At 40.4% G+C, this 26,998-nt stretch overlaps 1 protein-coding gene across 3 annotated transcripts in view; it reads right to left on the bottom strand.

The window, feature by feature from the left end:
- LOC126198654 (phosphatidylinositol 4-phosphate 3-kinase C2 domain-containing subunit alpha) overlaps positions 1-26,998 on the bottom strand; it is a 266,382-nt gene that overhangs the window by 87,187 nt on the left and 152,197 nt on the right. For all 3 annotated transcript variants that reach the window (XM_049935126.1, XM_049935125.1, XM_049935124.1), the window contains 6 exons: positions 26,762-26,908; positions 23,800-24,045; positions 15,746-15,875; positions 9,495-9,650; positions 5,260-5,410; positions 5,009-5,165 (listed from right to left, as the gene is read on the bottom strand). In XM_049935126.1, the coding sequence (XP_049791083.1) occupies positions 5,009-5,165; positions 5,260-5,410; positions 9,495-9,650; positions 15,746-15,875; positions 23,800-24,045; positions 26,762-26,908 (987 nt within the window). The remainder of the gene's footprint in view (positions 1-5,008; positions 5,166-5,259; positions 5,411-9,494; positions 9,651-15,745; positions 15,876-23,799; positions 24,046-26,761; positions 26,909-26,998) is intronic.

Below are 26,998 nucleotides of genomic sequence, written 5' to 3'. Positions count from 1 at the left end.
GTGCCCTCTGCCCAGATACAGTTGTACATATTAAGCAGAAAGTGCTTGTCCACAAGAGAAAGGTGCTGCAACACCTGAATGTGAACAGTGTCTGGCCTTGGGGCGGAGGATTGAGATGAAGTGAGAGCATGATCTAGCTCCCTCATAATAAAGGTGGCATTGTAACACTCACAATTCTGAGAAGAGGAGGGTATTGCCCAAGCCATCTCTGCTCATTTCTGATGGAGGAAGGCAGGGTGATAGTTGGAGGAAATTGAAATCTCCACAACATTGCGGTCCAATGTGTTGGAGATAACAATAGGGTCCATGATGACTGTCTGCTACTGTCAGACCAGAAATTGTGGAATGGATCTTGGACCCAGAGAGCTGCTGGAGGTTGTCCCACACGACAGATAAGGGAACGGAAATGTTAGAAGAACTAGTGGATGAAATCCAGCTAGCTTTTTTGCTATCCTGAAGAACACGATGACACTGTGTATGTATCAGTTTATAATGAATGCAGTTTGCCATCATAGAATGATGGTTAAAATGCGGAGAGCCGTCTCCAGGCACAAATTGCATCACAGCATGCCTCAGTTCACAAAGGAACCACGACATGGCAAGGTAAAGCGGAAGTGCAAGGAATGGAATGTTCTGCAGCGGTTGGGATAAGGTTTGTAAGATATTCTATCTGGTCATCACAACTGGGGAAATGTTGTTCATTGAAGGTCATCAGGGAGGAGTAAAGCCTCCAGTCAGCCTTAGCAAGCTGCCATTTGGGTATGCACAGAGGTGGGGCAGGAGTCAGCAAACGGACAGTACACGGGAAATAGTCACTTGAGTATGTACCAGAGAGAATGGACCACTTGAGACAATGGACAAGCTGGGCAGTGCAGAAGGATAGGTCCAAAAGGGAGTAAGTGTGCATGGTGTCTGAAAGGAACATGGGTGCTCCTGTTTTAAGGCAGAAGAGGTTAAGTTGATTATGAAGGTTATCCAAGAGGGCACCTCTCAAACAGGTTCTGGGAGAACCCCAAAAAGGATGGTGTGTACTAAAGTCACCAAGCAACAGAAAGGACTGAGGTAGCTGCCCAATAAGCTGGAGGAAGTCTGCCCTGGTGACATCTTATGACGGAGTGATTAAATGGTACAAGGAAAAAGGTCAAGTGAGAAAAGAAAAGGTGAACTGCAATAGCTTGATGGTGGGTAGTGAGGGAGGTGGGTTAACTATGAATGTCATCCTGTATGAGCAGCATGACTCCCCCATGAGATCGAATGCCGACCTCGGGAGGAAGGTCAAAACGGACTGGGAAGAAATGCAAGAACTCCAAATGGTCATGAGCATGCAATTTTGTTTCCTGGAGGCAGAGAACAAGTGGATGCAGCGATTCTAAGAGCACCCATAAATCCTCTTTGTTGTATCCCTCGTCACGAATGTTCCACTGGACGGGAGTCATGACGAGGAAAAAATGAAGGGTTGTCATCTTGGCAGCTGCCGAGTGCCAGCCTTCGAAGAATTGCTGCTACAAGGCACAGAGACAGGAGGATCCTTCTATATGAGGTCTGCAGAAGCGTTGACATTCTTCTGCTGTCAGCCTGTGGAGTACAGGGCAGGAAAGTGGTTGGTGGTGTGCACCGGTGACACAGAGGTTGGTCGGGCGAGGGTATGACGTGGTGACAACGTCGAAGAGGATCTTCGAGTTGACAAAGGAGAAGACCATTTGCCTTTATTTGACTTCTTTGAGCCTTTCAGGTTATTAGAGAAAGACTAAAGTGTTGGTTGGCTGGAAGGATGTAGGAAGTATTCATGGGAGTATTCCTTCTGTCTTTTCCGGCCTGCCGTATATGTAGTTGGTGACTTTGCCCCATGAAGCAAGAGTTTGGTGGCATGTTGCACAGCTGGAGCAGGAGACGGGGACGCTACCAAGACATTGGGCAAATTCACAACTGTGGTGCTAAATTTGAGGTCGCGTGTCTGTGTGGCCATGTCCTTTGTGGAGCGAGATGTAACAAGAACAGTACAGTAGGTACCAGATAATAGAATGCAGGGTTTCCAACTAGCCAACAAATCGCGAGCGACCAGGTAAGGCACTTTTTTCTTTACCCGGATCTCCTGGACAGCCCGCTCTTCCAGATACAGGGGACAATTGTGGGACGAGGTGGCATGGTCACAATTGCAGTTGATGCAACAGGGAGAAGGACATGACACTTGCCCTTATGAGCATCCCCACCACAGGTTACACATTTGGCAGGGTGTCATCAACAGGACTCTCGAGAGTGGTTTTAACAATGACACTGGTAGCAGTGCATCAGGTTTGGAATATACGGTCTAACTGTGATAACTTCATAACCTACTTTGACCTTTGATGGAATAACTACTCTATCAAAAGTGTGTGTGTGTGTGTGTGTGTGTGTGTGTGTGTGAGAGAGAGAGAGAGAGAGAGAGAGAGAGAGAGAGAGAGAGAGAGAGCGCATGCGGGCACTAAGGAGGCATCTACTTTTTTCATCACCTGATGGATGGCAATGACACCCTGATCAGAGAGGTATGTTTGGATTTCTGCCTCAGTCAGACCATCAAGCAGCCTATTGTAAATAACATCACAGGAAGAATTCACCGTTTGATGGACCTCAACACAAACAGGGTAGCCATCGAGGAGCGAAGCTGCAAGCAGTTTTTGTCCTTGAGAATCCGTAGTAGTCTCCAAAAGCACAGTGCCATTGCATAAACGAGAGCAGAATATCACAGAGCCAGCAACTGTGTCAACACCTTTCTGAATAATAAATGGATTTACCACTGCAAAGGATGGATCGTCTTCAGTATGTGAAACCACGAGGAACTGTGGTGCAGCTGGGAGAGTCTTTGAATCATTAGCTTCATTCCGTTTATGTTTTGTAGCCACTGACTGTGAAGATGATTGGCTCATTGTGAGAAAATCCCCCACGAATGACAGCGTTTCCGATGGCATGCTCCTTCCAACTGGGGGCTCCTTCAGAAGGGAATGCACCCACCTTAGGTGATTGTTCACATCTCAGGTCACACCTCCCAGATACCGGACAAAGGGACCAATCGGCAATTTGGGAAGGTAGCAGCTCAGGCAAACACCCCTCCCTGTACCTGGCCTGTAACAGGTGATACACGTGAACCTTTTCTGTCGACCCGGGGCTGGGAATTACACGTTACCCAATCACCCTTTACATGCCAGACGTGCAGGCCAGCCTTCAGGAGTGTACAGGGAGGAGGAAGAAAAAGAGGAACTTCAAACAGAGAAGCAGAGGAAGGATAGAAGGTAAACAAAGAAAGAAAAAAGGAACAGTGGAGAGTATTCTGCTACAGAGTACCGAAAATGCAGAATACATTGCCAAAAACAGCCCAGACATGTTCCCCAAGAGAGGGGAAAAAGAACATCAAGAGGACAGACATGGAGCATGGAAGGGAAAAGATGCTGTAAAGGCTGGGGGCCCGTGGTAGCCTAGTACAAACTCGTCAAAGAGCAACGAGTCCCCTAGGGGGCTAAAAATCTTGTTTGTTCATCTTTGGAATGAAATACATCACTTATTCTGCGTATCAGGGATCCTACAGTTTGTTAGTATGTTTGTGGCATTAGATGTATACACACAGGTCACGTAATCTGCATAAATAATGAACCACCGATTTATGTACACAGTGATGGGTTCCATATGATTTATATCCGCAAATTTGGTTGCTGTGACATCAATACGAGTTCACTATAAGTTCACTATAATGCTCTACAAGCCAGTTTAGCTTGGTTATGGCCCTGAGATATTGACAATTATACTGCTGAAAGATGACATCTCTGTCAGGGAAGACGTCAAGCATGCAGGGGTGCAGGTGGTTCACAGATGTCAGCATGTCTTTGACTACTACCAAAGATCCCATGCAAGCACAGGAGAATGTCTCCCATAGCATAATACTGCACCCACCATACTGCATCTGTGGTACGCTGCGTGTTCTGAACTGCTGTTCACGTCAATGACGGCATTTGGGAAGACAACCTTCAACTTAGTGTAGCAAAAATGTGATTCACCCAAGGAGCCAACACGTTTCCATTGATCAATAGTCAAATCCTGATGGTTCCGGCCTACTGATGTTGTTGGGTCAACATAGGAATAAGTAGGGGTGGTCTGCTGTGGAGCTCCATATTCAACAATGTACTACGAGTGACGTACTCCGAAATACTTTTGCATGCATCAGCATTGTGTTTTTCCAGCAGAGATGCCATGGATCACCACCTACCCTACGTTACAGAGCTGACAAGCCTCTGAAACCCATGTTCTGTAAAGAGTTGTGGATGTCGAACTATTTAGCACCTAGGGGTAATATCATTGTCCTTCAAACTCTTTCCGTAGATGCTCATGACAGTAGCTTCGCTGTTTTCAAGATAATCATTCACAGGCTCTGCATGATGATAATTTGCTCTTTGTCAAAGTCACTTATCTCAATGGATTTCACCATTTGCAGCTTACACCTTCAATAGGGTGACCCCCGTCTTGTGTCTGCTTACATACTTTTGTTGCTGGGTCACGTGCCCGCAACGTCATCAGGTGACATCCAATGTTGCAGTGGGCAGTAGTCATAATGTTTTAGCTTAACAGTGTACTATATTTATTTTTTTTGAGGCGATGATTAAACTTCATGAATATCCCTCATACTTAACATGTAATAACATTACCATCTCATAACTTTTCTGAATAGTACACATTGCTCGATAAACCACTTTCTTTGTGTCAATTCTTTCTAAATAATCTTAGTGAATCACTATGACTCTTTTACACAGTGTTTTTCCTTAATTAATTAAAATCAACTGATGTGGCCATTCACGATCAAATAACTATGGAATTCAACAGCTACAGTACCTGAAAATGCTGGTCACAAGTGCTACAAAATATCAAAGCCTAATAACTATGATAAATTAGCAGTATATAATAGATCAAATCATTATTTTCTTGCTACAAGTAACTAGAAGTTTGAGCAATTATTTACCATCAACTACAATTAACTTTTACTCACCAATCCAAAGAGATCGAGAATAAGATTTCCATGTTTTCGTACAATGTTAAATGCCTGGCAACACAGATCAACGAAGTGGTGGAATTTTGCTGTAGGCTTGTCACCACCGTTAATAACATATGCCATATCCGACGTGAGAACAAAAGGAGTTCGATCCCTAGAAAAGGTTTTGAAAAAAACACGTGTTTAATACACATTCCAAGAAAAACCTCCTGACTGCAATTACAGGAACTCACTTTACCGAAACTTACCGCTTAAAGTTTCCAAACATTTGTGCATCACCAAGAAATTTTCCAAAGTCAATATGAAACAAATGTCCTGATGTTTTTAGCATTATGTTGTCATTGTGCCTATCACATATTCCCAGAATATATGTTGCTACACTATAACCAGCACAGGATGCTGAAACAAACATAATAAATTAATGGTATTCCGGAAGAAAAAAATTTCAGGTGTAATTATCTTTATTTATTTTTGTTTCTTTCATTCCGCTAAGAGAGGGAAATAATATTCAGTTGTAATGAACATGCAGTAGTTGAGGCATTCCAAGAATGGAATGCATTGTGCTTTATCTCAAAATGTAATGGAAGAAAGAATCACTAACATGTTTTTAAAAATGTGTTTCATCAAGTATTTCATAAGGGGGTGGGGGTGAAGTTGTTTTTGAATTAAACTATATGAACTACTGCAACATCCAATAGAGGCATTTAAACAATTTTAAAACATGGTTTATTACAGTCTAATTCTTTCTACATGCTGCATGTTCAAACAATGTTAGTTTCAATTACTATTGATTAGCACAACTCCTCAACAGATTGTGCAAGAACAAATATGCCTCTATTAAATACCGTATTTACTCGAATCTAAGCCGCACTTTTTTTCCCGGTTTTTGTAATCCACTAAACTGCCTGCGGCTTAGAATCAAGTGCAAAGTAAGCGAAAGTTCTGAAAAAGGTTTGTAGGTGCCGCCACAACTAACTTCTGCTGTCGAATATATGTAGCGCTACACAGGCATGCTTTGCAGGCACAAATACTGGCGCCAATATCTCTGAGTCAGTAAATAAATTTAAGAAAAAGGTGGAAGATGAGCTTTTTTCTCCACCCCGAGTTTCGACCACTGCATTTTCATACATTATCCAACGAAGTAAATACAAATTCCGTATTGTTCATCTTCGAATGTAGCAGCATTTCAATGTACCGTACTATGAAAATCCGACTGGCAAGACTGTTAGGGATGTTTGTCAATATGGCCAACTCTACGTTCTGAATTTTTTCCTACCTGTGAGTAGAGATGGTTGCTAATAGGAACTTTTATGAATTGTGGATCACATGCAGTATTCTCTTCACCATAAGAATAATACGAATATAAACGTTTTGCCATGTATTCTTTCGTGTTTGCTGCTATCTCATTTAAATCCTGTCTGCCTAATAAACTACGAAACTAGTGTGAGACAACAGCAAACGCGGAAGAATATACATATCATGTCATGTTTATATTCATGTTATTCTTATGCCTAATAGTGATACAGTCAGAAATGAAGCACGGCAATTGACTAGATTCTTAAATCTAAGATGTCTCTAATTTCTGTGCGGAATGTAATGCACAAAAGAGGCGTCTGCAGAGATTTTCAAACGGCGAAAAATTTTAGCTAAACTCTCTTTCAGAACATCTTTTATCATACGCAGTCTATTATTTGGTTCTTGTTGATCATTATCAAAGAAAGCAGCAGTGTAAGTAACAACAAAAAGCAGCCTCTTGCCATTGTTTCATTAATGGGAGAATTCCTCTCTTTTTTTTTTTTATCGTAAGCGGCGGTAGCGCACGCAAAAGCAAGCCATACCGCGAGCGGCGACAGGTCGTAAACACACATTATCAGAATGCGAAAAACAATACATGACACAATACAATAACGCATTTTCAGCTTAGAGTGACGTAAACACCTATAACAAAGAGAACAGCACTTAGCAGATCAAAGAAAAATAAGCAATCGATTCAAACCAGACGAAGCAGGTGAAAAAGGAAGGGTACCTGTATAAATACGGACAGAGTGCCTGACGCATAGCTATGGCTGCCTGGTAAAGCTTAACTGATAAGCTTACGACTTGATCCAAACTGCTGTAGCTGTATCGTCATTCATTCGACCTAAACTGTGTCTCATATTACAATGGACTGACTTTGTTTCGATTTGGAGGTGTGGCCTAAAACTTTTCTCTTCCTTGAATTTCGAGTCTCAAATTTCAGGTGCGGCTTAGATTCGGAAAAAGTTTTTTTCCTTGATTTCGAGTCTCATTTTTCAGGTGCGGCTTAGATTCGAGTAAATACGGTAAGTACTGTCTGTCATTAAACAAAATTCACTTAATGCTGTGATGAAAGCAAGGCATAACTGACAGTGTGTGAATGGGAAGAACTTCGTTAAATGACAGATTCCTTATTTTTGTTTTATTTTGCAGTTTAAACTGCCCATCATCCAAGGAAAATTTGGTAATTAATTTGTCTCTAATCTTTGTTTTCAGAATTTAATTAAATATGTTTGACACACACAAATAGTTAGCCAATGTTCCTGAAGTGAGACTGGGATGGAGAGAAAGTAGAGTAGTGGGTAGTAGGAGAAAATACTGTGGATACATTCTGCATGAAGCATTATTTGATATTGACAAAAAAAGCCTAAGAACAAGTCAAACCTCAAAAATTGTTGAAGAATTTAGGGATACTGTTATATGCACTTGGCACTGTCCACAAATTGTACACCACGAAGAACCCCATTTCTATGTCATTTGACTGACTACTGAAGTTCATTGCATTACCTTAAGGCTCTATTATGAGTAACCCTGAAGGGCTTTAACAAGTTCTAATGATGTTTTTGAATAGACTAGGGAGTGCTTCACATTTCGTCATGGTGATATTCGCATTTAAGATATAAAAGCAACCAGAATACATAGTATTCATGTGTGAAGTTTAGAAGAAAGAACAATCTGGCCCATTTTTTAAGTTTATTAAGATTACCAGTGGAAGTTTTAATCCATTTTGTAGAACCCTGCACAAAATTTAAACTCAAGGTACAACGGGGTAACAGAAAGCACTGCTTTTTTCTTATATTATTCTATAAATTTTTGTTCTTACAAGAGTATACCCTCCGTGTATTTAAGAACAGAATTTGTACACAGGTACTCTCTCAACACCCAGATATCCATGTAATTTATGGAAGTATTGACCATAAGGTATATTAATGATTTATTTAGGATTTTAAAATATTCACACTATCTTACAAAATGCCCATAGAAAGTTCATTAATAAGTCAAAACACTTTATAATGCTGCTGGGCATATCGTGGATCAAACGATACAATTATACACAAATCTGGCGGGGTTGCTAGGTGCAGTGCAGAGTAATACATCTGCCTGTGCCAGGTCATATGTGTAAACAACAATGACGCATTTGCGGACAACTGCAAACTGTCTTTGCTTGCTTGTTTGTTTTAGCTCACCAATCTGTAGTACCAAATACCATCCAATGGACTTACTTTTATGATCATCTTGTGATAGATTGCTGCTTTCTGGACACTGATTTGGATCTCATTACACCCCACCACTGATGTCTGGTTTACTATTTTCCTAATGCGATGCTTTATGGGCTCTCCACCCAATCACATGTCATGCCATATGTGTGGGAACTGATGGCATGTGTGTTTACCAAGGGAGTGGTTCATATTTTAATGCTTCCAGTCAGACAAAATTAGTGTTCTTCAGCACAAATGTTTGACTTGTTCAGTAAATTTCCACTGTGCTATGATGGCTTTGTTCCTATTCTGCTCAGGAAGAAGGAAGGAATATTAGGGTTTAATGTCTCATTGACAATGGGGTCATTAGAGACAGAGTTCAGGAAGAACAAGGCTTTTGTGACCACTTGTTGACAAACTGCTGTTGGATTCTGTCTTGGGCCCTTTGGCTCATGTTCATTTGATGAATTTTCTGAAGTTTTGACAGCATAAGTAGCTGGCAAAACATCAGAAAAATCATCAAAACAAAAGTTGGTCAAAGAAACTGAGACAGGAGCCAACAGGCAATTTGTCATTTCAGGATGTGTCACGATCTATTACATTATTTATTTTGTTTGTATTAATTAATATACAATAAAACCTGTGTTACTGAAGAAGCAGATTTACAACACAAATAATGTTATGGTATACCCTTTTTATGCAACAAAATAACATAAGACCAAAAATGCAGGCAATTCCCATAAAGGTCAACGCAATATCTGTTTGCAACACAGCATTGGGCTGCTAACAGATGCTAAGAAGCTTTTGGAAATGCCCACAATTAACTAAAGAGTGTTGTTCCACATATGGAGAGTATTTCAACAGACTATTAAAAGCTACAAATTCTGACAAAATTAGTCAAAGTAATGTACCAAAAATTTTGACTAATTTATGCACAAAGGAGACAGGAGATGAGAATAACTGACATAAAACAAAAGAATGGTACATACCTGTAAAGTTTGCAACGGCTCTTTCATATTCAAAAGCTGATGGATTATGTTTGGCTAACCACTCAGCAATAGGACGGTCTTTGAATGATCCAGTAAGTCCAAGTTCAACTTGTATCTTTCTTAAAGTTTCTGCATTTGTGACCATTTCTATCATACCTGTAAATATTTTTGTTATGCATTTCAAGTAAGTGAATATTGGATGCAGTAATGAATACAAGTGTTTCACAGTATTTAACAGCAAAAGGGATGATAAATCAAATCTTAAACTGACAAATTCCTTGAACCTTGTGTCATTCTTGGGTAAAAAGAAGTTTCATTCCTATACTTTAAGCTGATACACATGGAGTGAAGGATATTCATCATCACTCAGCATAACCTATCTTAGTAGGCTGTGGTGACAAAATCATTGATAGACAGGTTTACTACGAACTCAGGAAGGAAATATTACAGCTTATAAGCAATTCAGTGAACATATGATTACAAAAATGAAAATAGCATCTTCCACAATTTTTAAAACATCAAATTGGGAGGTATATTTCCACAATTTTAGTAACTTCCTTTTATTCCACAACTAAGATGATATATCCATTAAAAATACATACAATCTTTAATAGTTGGCAGCCATGACATCACACACTGATGATTAGGAGATAGGATATGTGAGAAATAGAGGAACTAAAAGTATGTAGTGATGATAAAAATTTGACAGTGAAGAGTTATGAAGAAGACAAGGAAAACTGCACATGCTCATGTTTAAATTTGTTTAAGATAAATATATGATAAACATGGTCTGGATTTATTTGTTTGCATTTCTACTTCAGTTTAAAGGCTAAATTTTGGAGTACTTACTGTTTATATAAAGAATTAACACAGGTTTGATTTTGGTATGCCTAATTTATAAACATGAGTGTAATACAATGCAGTGCCTGCATTATCCTGAATTATGATGAAAAGTTCCTTTGCATGCATGCATACATGCACCTAGGTGACTACAACAATTACAGAATACACGAAATGTGTTTGCAATTGTGAATACAAACTACTACCATCAGCTATATAATGGAATGACAACAACGAAAATATGTGCCGGATCGGGACTTGAACCTGGATTTCCCACTTATCGCAAGTGGTTGCCTTACTATTTGGCTATTTGGGCATGAGTCACAGCCAGACTCAAACTACCATGTGTAGATGTGTGGTAGACGGCATGTGGAAGTTTGTGGTCTGGCTGTGAGTCATGCTCTGATAGCCAAATGGTAAGGCGGCCACTCATGATAATCAGGAAATCAGGCACAAATTTTCATCGGCGTCATTCCATTATAAAACTGATGGTCGTCCATATTTGCAATTGCAAATACAATTCATGAAAATGGAATAGTTTGAATAATTCTATTAAGAATAAATATAGACTGTTGTGTGTTGAAGGGAGGAACCCATTTCAGTTGTGTGAGAAAAAAAGGATGCAACAGACCATTAATAATACTAATTTGAGATCTAGATCAGAATATGAGTTGTGTAGGAAGGTGTTTCACTAAGTAGCAGTTATGGGAGGGGTGTAGACCAACAGGAAAACTTAAGATCAGGATACCAGGTCAGAAGTATAGTAAAATCATAAGTATTATGAAAAGCACAGAAAATTTCCGATTATCCGGGTTAATACAGACCAGATACTGCACAAATTACTGAAAAATGTGAAAAATCCATCCAAAATACACGTTTCACAGGAATGTGGTGATTACTGTGCTTACAAAACATGCTACATGTCACATTAGAAAGTTCATTGCATTACATATGCACTGCTCACTGGGAACTGAAAACAGAGTATTTCACAATTACTTGTTTTCTATTCACTTTCAAGAACAGCTTATTTTTCCTTTTTTTGTTTTTTTCCATTCACTTTTTTCATCATGGTCCCTCATTTTCTAGAGAGCAAAAACATCAGTATAGTCAAACAAATTTTGTCGTGCATACTCTAAGCATATCAGTGCGCACAATAATGAGTTTCTACATCACCTCATCTTCACTTTCTTCCTCTATCAAACACACTTTGTTCACTGTATTTGTGTCACTTAACTGGTCAAATCCTGTTTCGAAAGCATAGTTACTCAATGAGTTGTGCATGTTTTCATCATTTATGTCTTCACAAGTAGAACTGTGTTTTCTAAATGAAATATTCATTAATTACAATAATACTCAAGGATTAATTTCGTACTTGCTTCAAAAATCAGTGAACTATATGCAGGTATGCCACAAGTCAGGTAATCTAAACACAATCAGGTATTTGGCGTACATAAAATGGTCAAGACAAAGAGAGAAAAGGGACTGACTGAAAAATCAAAAAAGACTGCTGTCTTAAGTAAAGTGTTCAAAAAATAAAAATAAAACTTTCTATAATGTCTAAAATTAATAATTTGGATAGTAAAATTATTTATTCATGGGCAATAATTAAAAAATAAATTGGGAAATCAGTTAAGGAACATGACAACTTTGTTATAAAAGAATGCAGCCAGTCAGTTAGTCAAAATAATTAGTAATCACTTCCTGGAAGTAGATCAGAAGATAGATATGGATAGTTCAACACACAAAGCAATAGAATACATGCAAGAAGCAATACCAATGTCTTGTACATGAAGGCAAAATCATGATTATTCTTCATACTGCCAATGATATTATAAATGTAATTAACTCCCCCAAAAGCAAAATATCTCATGAAGTTGTTAATATCTCAAGTAAATTAATAAAAGCTTATTCTTCACATATGTGCAATATACTCAGTCACATATACAATACATTCTAACCTGGGTATAATTTAAGACAGACAGAAATATATTATTATCAGACCCCTTTACAAGAAAAGCCTTAAGACAGATTTTAATAATTACCAAGAAGTATCACTGCTTATTTTGTCTTCAATGGTACTGGAAAAGAATATGTACACAAAAACCATAGCACATGAAAGGATATCTCCAAAGAAAATGCAATTTTTCAATTCATGAATCAGATTGCACAAATTTAAATGGTGAAGGACTGCCAACAGGTATTTTCTGTGACTTGTCAAAAGCATCTAACTGTGCAGTTCACAGTAATCTCCAAGATAACTTCAAATATTATGGCACCATATTAGAGATCTTGATGGTAACTGGTTTACATCCCATCTAACTAAAAGGATGCAGAGTGTCACATTAAGACACCCAGAGAATGTACACAATGAAACAAGATCTTCAGAATGGGGGAAAAATCATTATAGGTATACCACAGGGAAGTATATTGGTCTGTTATATATATATATATATATATATATATATATATATATATATATATATATATATATATATATATATATATATATATATAGAGAGAGAGAGAGAGAGAGAGAGAGAATCACCTAAAACTTGCACTGCAAATAATGCAGAAAAGAGAAGTGCTATTGATGTACGGTTTTCACAAAACGGATTGGTAGTCAGGGGCTCTTACTGTTAGCCAATAAACTTAGAAGTTATTTCTTGTGAAAACACATTCTTTTTTTTTAAATGGAACAAAGCCTCTTGACACTAACAAACTAAAAGTAGGGTAAATCAGAATGTCAGTGATGTTTCTTGCAGGATTCTAGTGTGAGTCGCCGATGAGATGTTGAATTTTGAAAAGTTTCCACACCAGCACTTCTTTGTGGCATTCAACCTACATAGCTATTAGGTGTGATGTTGTTATGTTTGCTTACGAAGTGTTTGTGTATACCCTGAGTGCACTGTGACTTGTTAGTCAGTCAGTGTGACAGTCCAAGCAGTATGTCATGAGTGTACAATGGGATTTACCACTGCAGAAAAAGCCAACATGTTCATAGTATGTGGAGAGTGTAGGAAGAACTCAGTTCATTTTTGTACGGTGTTCGCAGAAAGATATCCCAGAAGACATCAACCATCTTGGCAATTATTTAATACCTCTTCAACCATTTATGTGAAAGCAGTAGTGTAACATCTAGACAACATGACAGTACGAAACAAGTTATGACAAAGGAGGATGAAATTAGTGTTCTTGCTGCTTTTGCAGCTGATCTGCACATTAGCTCCCATGCAATTGCGTGAGGAAGTGGCATGAATCAGGCAAGTGTTGTACGCATTCTCCATCGACACAGGTTCAATCCCTGTCGCATCTCTCTCCATCAAGAGCTGCATGTAAACAATTATGAAATCAAGTTAAATTCTGTATATGGGCATTAAGGCATGATACTCCAGATGTATCGTGTTTCTTGTTTGGTGATGAGGCTAAATTTATCAATCAGGACCAGATAAACAATCAAAACATGCACTATTAGTCTGCTAACAATCCCCAATGGCTTCCTCAGGTGGAATGTCAACATGTGTGGGATAGTGAATCATCAGCTCATAGGCCTGTGTTTCAGAAACACAACACTGAACACCCACAAGTATCATTGCCTTCTAACAGACCATCTTCCATGGATGCTAGAAGACATTCCTCTGCAGACTAGAGGAAGCCATGGTACCAACATGATGGCTGTCCAGCCCACAGTGCACTTAGTATTACAGCATGTCTTCTTGCATTGTTTCCAAATTGTCGGACTGGTTGCAGAGAACTTGTACCTCAGCCAACCTGTTCTCCTGATTTGATGCCTGTAGATTTTTTCTAAAAGATGCTCTCTATAGGGATATACCACCTACACCCAATGGTATGCAATGATGTATTACTGCAGCCTACTTGGACATCTCTGCTGAGATGCTAGCACATATGCAGCAGTCATTCCATACAAGACTGAAAGCACGTATTACCACTGCCAGTGGTCATTTTGAAACAACATTTGATGGAAAAGTGTCTTGTTACTGATCAGAATCCACATAATTAATGTATGCACTTGTGCTGTTCTTTAGTGTGTGCTATCACAGGTATTGTACAAGTGACAGTGTGTAAACTTTTCAAAATATGATATCTCATACATTACTCACACTAGAATACTGTAAGAAGCATCAATGACATTCTAATTTACCCTGCTTTTAATTTGTTAATGTCAATAGGCATTGTTCCATTTAAAAAAGTTTATGTTTGCATAAAAAAGTACACTTTCTAATTACTATTACACTCTGTTTATCGGCTAACAGTACAAGCCCCCGACTACCAATCCCATCTGTGAAAACATCGCATCAATAGCACTTTCCATTTCCACAATATCTGTGATGAAAGTTTTAGGCAATTCACCATGTACAAATCATCTGTTTGATTTTTAGATTCCTGGCATATGATAATTTTGGACTCTTCTAGGTATTCAGCAAGGTAGCATCATCCAAATGATGTGATATTTTGGAAGCTTACTTGTTGCTATCCTCGGGTGGCACTGATAATGACTTATCCCCTGTTGGATGCTGTCATTATATCCAATCCCTCCATCTGTTAGTCACAGACCAGTAGTGCCCAGGCATAGTTCTGGTGATGTGGTTGTGGGAGAAGTTCACCGCCAGAAAACCAGCTGCCATCTTCAGTGTCTGTGCAGCCATTACTAACGTCAGGACACTGCTGATGGGGAGGAGGCATTTCTATGTGGTATTGTCTCCGCTTTTTGGTCACCCACAGGCTGCTGTTGTGTTCTGAGTGTGCTTAAGGATGGGCTCTAAACATCACAAGTAGGAAACTTCTGTCTTTATTTTTAAGTTCATTGTATAGTTAGATCTCTACAAATTCTTTGACAATGTAATTCCAAAATGTGTTAGCCAACAAGGCAGCTTGCCAAAATATCATCCCACCAGTATGAGACCATCCAGCGGAATATCCGAAAGGAGTTCAAATATGTAAATGATTTGCTATCACATATCCAAGAAGAAGAAATAGTTTCCTCTGCTGTCAACGCAAGAATTTTAATTAACCCTAACAGAACAATTTCAACACCCAAAAATTTAAATAAAATTTTCTTAAAAAATTTTTAACTGGTACCCTGGAAATGCACTGTTGCTGAACTTTGATAAAACATCAGAAATGTACTCTTACAACACAAGCCCTCATCATACAATTAAAAATAGTGCACATGAGTAAATCAATAAATGAAGTAGTAAGTTCTAAAATATAAACTTTTATATTGATAAGAGTCTGAACTGGAAGTTACTTGTTACTGATCATCGAACATCAAAGGTATGTAACTTCTACATCCGATTTTCGTGGTGAAAATGTCGATAAGTTGACAACTTGGCACTTTCAGGATATCCATGAGAAAGAAAATCATTCTACTTCATTCAGGCAAAATTTATTACCTCTCTTGTGACCTGTAGGAACACATGAGAATGTCACCATTTTCAGATCCAATCCTTCCTTTAGCCACAATTTGTTCATGATACGAACCATCTGAATGGTGAGCATGTCTTGCTGCAAGTCATCCCCAACCTGTAAAAATGATGTCTAATGTGATAATCCAATAACAAATATTCGATACAATTATAACACAGACAGCAGAATATTAGATGTTGAACAATGCACAAAAACAAACAATGCATGGCTTTTTCATAACTAAAAATGCTACTGAAACTGTTCTTTGATATTCAGTTGGGTGGCATTGACCGTATAGTAAAATATTTTGGCATGCGGATTTGACGGTATCCTCAGGCATGGCTGATGACTGAATGGTTTATTCATGTACAGTATGTAACTGTGTTGAGCTGTGTATCTCTGGCCTTATGTGGCTACATGTGGCTCTGTTGGTGAGGCAGACTGAAAGGAGCTTCACTGAGCAAAAGTCATAGTATGTCTTTGTTGTATCTTCTCATGTCTTCAGTTGGTGTGGTGTGGCATGGCACAGTACAAAACGGGTCCTTTGGACTCAATGGTGTTGGGTTTTGAGATGGGTCAGACTTACCATATTTACTCGAATCTAAGCTGCACTTGAATCTAAGCCATACATGAAAAATGAGAATCGAAATCAAGGAAAAAAAACTTTTCCCGAATCTAAGCCGCACCTGAAATCTGAGACTCAAAATTCAAGGTGAGAGAAAAGTTTTAGGCCGCTCCTCCAGATCGAAACAAAGTTGGTCCATTGTAATATGAGACACAATTTAGGTCGAATGAATGACGATACAGCTACAGTAGTTTGGTTCGAGTCATAAGCTTAGCAGTTAAGCTTTACCAGGTAGCCATTGCAATGCGTCAGGCGCTCCGTCCGCATTTATACGGGTACCCTTCATTTTTCACGTGCTTCGTTTGGTTTGAATTGATTGCTTATTTTTCTTTGATCTGATAAGTGCCGTTCTCTTTGTTATAGATGTTTACGTGTCACTCTAAGCTGAAAATGCATTACTGTACTGTGTCATGCATTGTTTGTTGCATTCTGATAATGCGTGTTTATGACCAGTCGCCGCTCGCGGCATGTCTTGCTTTTGTGCGTGCTACCGCTGCTTAAAAAAAAAAAGAGGAATAGTCTCATTAGCGAAACAATGGCAAGAGACTGCTATTTGTTGTTACTTACACCAATGCTTTCTTTGATAATGATCAACAAGAACCAAATAATAGACTGCGTATGATAAAAGATGTTCTGAAAGAGAGTTTAGCTAAAATTTTTCGCCGTTTGAAAATCTTTGCAGACGCCTCTTTTGTGCATTACATTCCGCACAGAAATTAGAGACATCTTGGATTTAAAAATCTAGTCAATTGCCGTGCTTCATTTCTGACTGTATCACTATTAGGCATAAGAATAATATGAATATAAACATGACATGATATGTATATTCTTCCGCGTTTGCGGTTGTCTCACACTAGTTTCGTAGTTTATTAGGCAGACAGGATTTAAATGAGATAGCAGCAAACATGAAAGAATACATGGCAAAATGTTTATATTCGTATTATTCTTATGGTGAAGAGAATACTGCATGTGATCCACAATTCATAAAAGTTCCTATTAGCAACCATCTCTACTCACAGGTAGGAAAAAATTCAGAACGTAGAGTTGGCCATATTGACAAACATCCCTAACAGTCTTGCCAGTCGGATTTTCATAGTACGGTACATTGAAATGCTGCTACATTCGAAGATGAACAATACGGAATTTGTACTTACTTCGTTGGATAATGTATGAAAATGCAGTGGTCGAAACTCGGGGCGGAGAAAAAAGCTCGTCTTCCACCTTTTTCTTAAATTTATTTACTGACTCAGAGATATTGGCGCCAGTATTTGTGCCTGCAAAGCATGCCTGTGTAGCGCTACATATATTTGACAGCAGAAGTTAGTTGTGGCGGCACCTACAAACATTTTTCAGAACTTCCGCTTACTTTGCACTCGATTCTAAGCCGCAGGCGGTTTTTTGGATTACAAAAACCGGAAAAAAAGTGCGGCTTAGATTCGAGTAAATACGGTGAGTCCCATCCTTGACTACGCAGTTGTCATTTATTTGTTTTGAATCACCAGTGACCGTTTTTCTCCACGTAGTATCTATCTAGCTGATGCCTGTGATGTACCAACAGAGCAGCAATTTATGTTTTTAGCTTTTTCTGTTCTTTGTATAGGTTAATTCTTAAATCCCATGTGTGATTTTGTATGTGGCCCCCGGCACACATACCGAGTGTGCACTGGATTTTTTTTCCAGCCCAGGATGCTGTTCCCCTATGGAGCTCCAAAATGTGTCCAACACCCTTCAGTGAGGGTGGGTCCACCATATCAGGTACTGTGTTCTGTTGATCTCTCCTGTACATTATGGATTGTCCAACCTGCGTAAATTTTCCTGAACAGGGATAAAGTACTGTAGACTAACAGTTTTAGGAGTCTCAGGTTATCTTTCGCAAAGTCCACCACTAAAGGTTTTGCCTTTGGCTGCGGACAGAAAACACACTTGATGCTGAGTTTCCAGAGAACTAGTCCAATTATTGCAGATGACTTTCCAATGTAAGGGCTACAAAATGCATAGTCTGCCGCAGTTGGCAACTGAAGCAGATTTTTATTCTATAAATATGTTCCTCGGTTGTGCGTGTCCATCTGATATATATTTTTCAAATCTAGTGGTTGAGAAATGAGGCGGAGTGCAACTGAAAAAACCACACGAGGGTGGGCAGTGGGCAGGCAATGACCTCAAGCAGCAAAAAAGTAAAATAGGAGGGATGAGCAGGGAAAGAATGGACAGTCAGGGCACAGAAAACCAGGACCTGGGACAGCCAAACCTAAAGGGGAGAGATACCAGCATTAATCAGAAGACTATCGACAGGGCTCTTGTGAAAGGCACTGGTGGCTAAACGGATACCATGATGGAGAACAGGGTCCAAGAGGAGCAGCTTGGAAGGGACAGTTGACCCATATAAACTTGACAACGGTAGTTCAGACAAGACAGAATTAATGCCCAATTCATGCCCCATGAGGTATGGCCAAGGAAGTGAAGGACATCGCGTTTACAGAAACGACAAACCTTCAAGTGATGAATATCCGGTGTTGGGTGTTGAAGTAGAACTTCGGATCAGGATGGACCACAGTACGGTAACAGAAATGCACCATCCTCAACTTAAAGGAAGAGAACTGAAAACTGTGCGAGTATCCACGTGAAAGCACTCTGGATGGCTCCCTGAAGCTGTCGTTCTGCAGAGGCCACCGAGTGGGAGCTAGCCCAAATATAGAAATCATCCACATACAGAACAGGGTTGACCAACAGTCTGGCAGAGGCCACAAGTCCATTAATAGTGGTGAGGATAAGGAGGACACTTGGTACGGAACCCTGTGGAATGCCATTTTCCTGGGTCAGTGGAGAGACGAGAATGGTGCCAAATCGCACTCTGAACAAATAAGGAATAGAAACTGGCAAATAAAAATCTGGAGGGGGCTGAGGGGGCCCTGAAGAGACCACTCATGGAGCATAAGAAGGGTGTGATGGCACCAGGCTATGTTGTAGGCCTTAAAAAGATCAAAGAAAACCACAAAAAGAAGGCCTGTCGAACTGCAGTTTCAAACTGAAGCAGATGATCGATCAGAGACTGTCCCTCCTGAAAGCTGTATTGGTAAGGAGATGAAAGGTCCCGAGATCCAAGGATCCAACCGACAAGCCACAATTTGTTCTAGTAACTTGGCGGAGACATTGATCAGGCTGACTGGCTGGAAACTATCAAAGGATGACTGATCCTTGCTGGGCTTCAGGACAGGAACCACAATACTGTCTCTCCACAGAGAGGAAAAAATGCCTTGCAGCAAAATACGGCTAAACACCTGGAGAATACAGTGACATTGTGAAGGACTGAGGTGTTGAAGCAATTGGTTATGGATGGAATCGGTGCCAGGAGCTCAATTGTGGCAAGAAGAGAGGGCCAGAAGAAGCTCCAACTCAGTAAAAGGTTCATTGTAGGATTCCACCTGACAAGGAGTAAAACATTGGTGGGAAGCTTCAGCCCACTGTTTCTGGAAGAGGAAGGAGGCTGGATAGGTGGCCGATGCTGATGCCATCGCAAAATGGGTCGCAAGGTATTCTGCTAGAACTGATGGATCTGTACAAATGCCACCTGGAAGGACAAGGCCAGAGCGAAAGACTGCCACTGACAACCCAGGAGGGTGCCGAGTGCAGCCCACACCCATGACGAAGGGAAAGAAAAATCTAGAGAGAAGACAATGCATTCCAAACACACCTTCTTTGGCTGTTTGATTAAGTAACAGGCTTCGGCGTGAAGATGTTTAAAGATAATAAGACCAGCAGAGGACAGGTGTCACTTACGATGTTACAAGCCATGACAACGATCATGAATGGTGGTGGCAATGGCTGTGCTCCACCGTGGGACTGGCCAATGGGAACAGGGCCCGTCAATCAGGGAACGGCAATTCTGGCTGTGTGCATTATCTTATTGGACAAATAACGTACAACTTCATCAATACAACTTGACAAAGAAGGTGTAAACATGGGATGTATAGAGAGACCAACAGCATGGTGGAAAGAACAGCGGGATAACCTGGTCTTTGGGAGGCAGGAAGGGTATCACAGATGTAATTGTGTGACAACCAGCATAAGGAAGGAAGAAAGGGAGGAGAAAGGAGTGAAAGATCAATGATACTTGCAGATCTAAACTGAGTAGGGAATGATTAAGAAGGAACAAATCATGGTCCACAAGAAACTGGTCAATGAGCTGCCCCCAACTAGACTTAAAGCCAGTGCCCAGCAAAGGGTCATGTGCATCAAAATCCCCAAAGAGGAAGAACGGTGGGGTATGTTGCTGAAGGAGTGCAGTTAGGGCAACAGGAGTAGGTGGCCTGTGAGGAGGGAGATACAGACTGGAAATCATTACCACAGAGTTCAAGTGGACCCAGAAAGCAACTGCTTCCAATGAGGTACAAAGTGGGACTCATGTACTAACAACGTCTGTACAGACCTATGTGCAAACGCCACCAGAAGTCTTCAAACACCCAATCCAGTTCTGAAAGAAAGTACAGAACCCATAAGGTTCTGTTAGTGAGCATCAGTAAAATGAGATTCCTTGAGAACAACATGCTGCCAAGTAAAAGACAATGAGGGATTGCAACTATGGGAGGTGACTGTAGCACACATTACAGTTCCACTGCGTACGCACAGAGTCAGTATCCTAATGGGTGCTGGATGGGCTGGAGCCAATCACGCCATTGGGTCACCACCCATCACCAATGAGAATGGGATAATACCCTTAAATACGAGGTAAGACTCAGGTTGTGAGGGGGAGATGCCACCTACAAGGGCACCAAGGAGGCCTTGTCCTGGGACTTCTTCTTCTTCTTCTTCTTCTTCTCCTCCTCCTCCTCCTCTTCTTCTTCCAGAGGTTGAGGAGGGCTGAGCATGGAGGGAGAACAGGCTTCTGCAAGATCCAGAATGGAATGAGAGCACAGACTGTGTCCCATGGCCTAGTTGTGGTAGCAGCCATCCCGCCTGAGAGACACCAGGGGGAGGGGTTCAAAGATGGAGCTCTATCAGTGGCAGTTGCTGAAGAAGGGGGGACACTTCTCCAGCCAGAGTGGCATGTGGAGGGGCAGGACTGGGGCAAGGAAGAGGGAGGAGAAGGAAGGACGTAACAGAAGCAATCAGTGTGAGTGTCCTTACGACCTTTCTGCACATACTTAACAGAAGATGGGTACATAACAGCTTCAACCCATGGACTGGCTACACTTGCTGGTGACATAGCAGGATGGAGGGAGGCTATGGTGGGAAAGGAAGAGGGAGAGGTAACCATGCCTTAGATGCTATGGAGGGAGTTCTTGCCGAAACGGCTCACATTACGGAGAGAAAAATGTTAAAGTGGAGGTCAATCCCCACAGGAGGATCAAAAATGCCGAAAAGGAAGGATGAAAAGATAAAGGAAAGGGGAATAAAACTGAGAAATACAGGAAACCAAGCATATATCCAGGTTGACATATGTAAGAACAGAAAGATGAGAAGGAGGGGGCAGAGGGGGAGGAGCAAGGACAGGAAGGGAGGGGCGAGGGAAAGGAAATCTGCCTGGGGGGGGGGGGGGGGGTGAGAGTGGGCTGCACCAGCTTGGAGCCCCATGTACACCATACACAAACTCACAAAAGAACTGTGGGCGCCCCTCCTCGCTCCAGTGGAGGAGGATCATAAGAAGCTGACTAGTGCAGTCAAAGAGGGTGTTCCTGGCCAAGAGAAGTCTACTCGTATTAAACATTGGCCTTAATCTGAATTTCTGGAAATGTACTTTGGAGCACAGCATTGTATGGTAGCGAATCATGAACTGTGGGAGAAAAATAAAAGAATAGAGTCATGGCTTTTGATGTGTGGCACTACAGCAGTGTTGAAAATCCGGTGGGTGGATGAGATAAATAATGGGAAGATTCTCTGTAAAATTGGCAAAGAAAGGACCATACAGAAAAACTGACTAGAAGATTGGATACAATAACAGAACATGTATTGAGACACTGGGGAATCACTTTAATGAAGTTTTGGAGTGTAAAAACTGTAGAAGATGGCAGAGACTGGAATATATTTAACAAATGACTGAGAACTTAGGGTACAAGTGCTACTCTGAGATGATGAGGTTGGCACAGGAGAGGAATTCGTGAGGTATGCCAGCTGCATCAAATGAGTCAGAAGACTGAAGATAAAAGTAATAAAAAAGGGTTGGGGTGGGTAGTAGGGTCACCTCAAGAACTAGCATTTAACAATGAAAGTACATAAATTGAGAACACGCAAAAGAAAACCTGGAGCTGAACTGCAAGGCTTAGCAGAATGCTCGTATTTATATATACCTAGAATGTTCAAGAAAATTCCGATATTGCATTAATAATAAAGCCTTGCAACTTTCCAAAAAACATTAATGTTTAATGAGAAATAACTGCAGGAGATGAGAATTGATACAGTAACCATGTTGTTCGTAAGTTATGGCTCTGAGCACTATGGGAGTCAACTGCTGAGGTCATTAGTCCCCTAGAACTTAGAACTAGTTAAACCTAACTAACCTAAGGACATCACAAACATCCATGCCCGAGGCAGGATTCCAACCTGCGACCGTAGTGGTCTTGCGGTTCCAGACTGCAGCGCCTTTAACCACACGGCCACTTCGGCCGGCGTTCGTAAGTTATGGAGATGCTACACCAAAGGAGTTGGGGTTTGATTTGGGGGGAGGAGACCAAACCGCGTGGTCATCAGTCTCATCGGATTAGGGAAGGATGGGGAAGGAAGTCGGCTGTGCCCTTTCAAAGGAACCATCCTGGATGTGCCTGAAGCGATTCAGGGAAATCATGGAAAACCTAAATAAGGATGGTCGGATGCGGGACTGAACCATTGTCCTCCTGAATGAGAGTCCAGTGTGCTAACCACTGCCCCACCTCGCTCAGCACTACACCAAAGCAAACAATGCATAGCATGTGGTACTGTACAGCAGAAACTAGGAGGAAGATGGTTTGGGAAAAAGTGAAGAAAAGGACTTTAGGTAAGAAGAGAAGGCAAAGCGAGGAAGAGTAGAGAATAAAGACAGACAGGATGCAATAAGGTTTCCAATAAACATAAAAATTGACGATTTACCAGCAATTACAAAATTATGAGACAACTGCTGGCCATAAATTATCTTCTGGAGGCAAAATATTTATTCTGTTGAAAAAAGTAAACGACACTACAATTTTTGGAATGATTAGTTCTTTCCTTGGGGAGGATACATTGATTAATTGGTCACACTTAAAAAACAATGTCAGGTTACTCAGGGCCCAGAATGAGAGGAACTCACCTGCTGTGAGAAAAAAAATCATGCTTCATGATTTTATAGATTGCTGAAGTAAATTTTCCTGTTGATAAAATTGATGAGACAGCAAGATTAAAACACACACACACACACACACACACACACACACACACACACACACACACACTGAAGTGGTGAGTTACCTTGAAAATAGCAGGTATAATTCCAGACTCTGTGCTCAAGAAGTTTATCTTCAGAGGCAGTGTATTGGATGGGAAATAAGAGCATGTGCGAACCTGGATACCTCCAACTTCTAAACTTGGGCTCAATGGTAAGCAAGTCGGATTCTCATTTAAACTATGATGAAGCACTTCAAGTTCTTGTATTAGAACCTTTAGTCGCAATGATTCTTTTGTACTCTTCACCTTCTCAGCTGTTTCATACATATTCTGTCAGAAAATACACAAAATTAGTTAATAGTTATATTACAGTAACAATCTAATCTTACATTCAATTTCAAATTGCAATGCTATCTATCCCTGGGTTGGGATGAATGCAACTGTATCACTTCCAGTTATAAAGCAATTCACAGGTTAAATGACAGACAATAATACGAAAACACTGAAGAAACAAATTGCTCATTTAATTTTTGGATTGCTTCCCTTCAACTTAAAATTTTACAGAAAAGCAAAGTAATCTCATCGGAATTCCTACAGACACAGGGCATGATGCACCTAAGTAACTACCAATTGCTCAGAGACAGCCCATCAGCAACAGTGTGATACTATGAAGTCTCTTGCTCCACTGTGATTGTCAATCAAAACTGCACTTGTTGGATACATGTGCTACAGCACTTTAAAGTAAATGAAAATATCTGAGCAGATTAGTAATTCATCCCAATAAGAATTATCTCCAGCTGTTTTACATATTATTTGCTGACTTGGTAAGTTAATAAAAAATTCAATAACGAATTGTTATAGCACTGCAAGGATAAATCACTGCTTGCGAATTTGGCTCTTTTTCCCTTATTAATTCCACTAGTGCACATTCAAACATTTTCTTTTTAAGTGCAGTATATGCTCTAACATAGACAATTCTACAGTTCAGGAAAAGATAGATTGCTACTTACCATGAAGAAGACATGTCAAGTTGCAGACGGGCATTATTAAAACACACTTACTTAAATCTTTCAGCCACAGCCTTGGTCAGTAAAGAGGACACACACACACACACACACACACACACACACACACACACACACACACACACACACCGTTTATTTGCAGCCCTCTGCCAACACATCCACCTGTCTTTCCCTGCTCCTCTCCTTTTTTGTTCCTTTTCCCCCCAGTTCCCTGTCCCACAACCTCCTCATGCTGCACCTGTCAGCAGTCTGGTCCCTGCACATTCCACCAGACAGGTGAGACTCTTTCCCCAGCCATACACTACTATCCCTTCCCCTCCAGATTGTTGCTTGCATGTCACGTGATGTTGCATACTGGCCCGAGATGCTGGAGTTGGCGGTCATGTGTGCGTGAGGTGTGCTTGCTTGTGTGTGTGTGTGTGTGTGTGTGTGTGTGTGTGTGTGTGTGCGTGAGGTGTGCTTGCTTGCTTGCTTGCTTGCGTGTGTGTGTGTGTGTGTGTGTGTGTGTGTGTGTGTGTGTGTGTGTGTGTGTGTGCATGTGTGTGTCCTCTTTACTGATGGAGGCTGTGGCCGAAAGCTAAGGTGAGTGTCATTTAATCGTGCCTGTCAGCAACTTGATTTATGTTCTTTATAGTAAGTAGCAATCTATCTTTTCCTACACATTTGATATTCCTAGATGGAGTCTCCGTTGTTTGACGCGACTGTTCTAAATTAGCCTGAGCTCATTTAATATTTATGCTTTCCTTATTTGCAAAATTGCAAATTTTATTTTTAAATCAGATTCACTGGCAAATAAGACAATGCAGAGGAAAATGATAATTTAACAAATTAATAGATAAAATTCATACAATAATGGGAACAAATGCACAGAATACAATTAGCAAAAAAAGTAAAGATAAGCACTTGACATACAGTGGGAGTATTGAACAGTGGATAGGCTCAGAAACAGGAACTCAGCTTAACAACTTGTGCTCATCTTCATCAGACACAGGAACTATTTGTGTACAAGTGTGTTTCAATGAAGACTTCCAGTTTTTAAGCTGAGCTACCGTCAATAGATTTTATTTGTGTTCGTACCTTCTGCTCTGTACATCAACTACAGACTGAAAATATCATTTTTACTCAACCCAGAATTAAAAAGGTAACACATTCAAAAAGTTTTACAATAATTTTGGGGCTCTTTACCACACCAAAATTATTATTATTAAAATCAAAGCTGATTTTTTTTTCTTTAGGAGTGCTTCCAATTTTTTACACATGAAAGCAGCAGCATTAGAGTGATGTGCTCATCTTCATTTTTATATATTTATGTTATGTGCAAAATATCATTCAAATGATGATAAATCAATATCATGAGAAGGAAAACTGCTACTCACCATATAGGGGAGATGCTACTCTGCCCCCACCTCCCCCCTCCCGGCTGCCCAACCTGCAGCACTTCACTGCCCACAATCACCACCATAATATCCCTCCCCACCCTCCTTACCCCCACCCAGTCGCCAGTCCCATCATGCACGGGTGCTGCTGCTCGCAGTGTGGTTTCAGTTGTCTGAGACTGCAGTTGTGTGTGTGAGTTATGTTTGCGTGAGTGTGCGTGTGCGTATGTGTGTCTATTGTTGCCAAAGGCCATTGGCCAAAAGCTTTAAGTGTGAAAATAATTTGTTGTGCCTATCTGCGACTCAGCATGTCCGCTGTATGGTGAGTAGAAACTTTCCTTCTCATAATATTGTTACATTCCATCCTGGATTTTCCATTGTTTAATGGTTAATCAACATTTTTAAAATTCCACAGAGTATACTTAGTTCCGTTTTAAAGGCAGAAACACCAAGACTGTGTACAACAAACTCATAATATATGACAAATAACAATGTATGTCACCTGATTAATATTGCAATTCAGCAGAAGGCTTATGCACTATTTACTTTTGAGGGGAAAAATATCTCCTGGTATTAGCCTTCCCCTGAGCAACTATTTTGATGGACATTTCATTTCATTACAAAATAAATTATCTTTATACTTACTTTTACAAGCAGCTGTTGTGAAAAAAATCTCTGCCGCAGGGCACTGCCAGAAATAGCAATCAGTGCTCTAAGCATCAACTGCAACCGTCGGTAATAGCGGGCTTCACTCAATGTCCTCTCATCATAGTGAATAGCTTCTGAAGTATTCTACGGGCGAAAAATGTATTACTTCTTCCCAGTACCAAAATCAATGACTTGATTAATAGTGAGAACCTTAAAAACTACTCTGCAATTAAA

Source organism: Schistocerca nitens, chromosome 8, assembly GCF_023898315.1.
Source record: "Schistocerca nitens isolate TAMUIC-IGC-003100 chromosome 8, iqSchNite1.1, whole genome shotgun sequence".
Classification (NCBI taxonomy): Eukaryota; Metazoa; Arthropoda; class Insecta; order Orthoptera; family Acrididae; genus Schistocerca; species Schistocerca nitens.
This window is presented reverse-complemented; position numbering and strand designations above follow the sequence as displayed.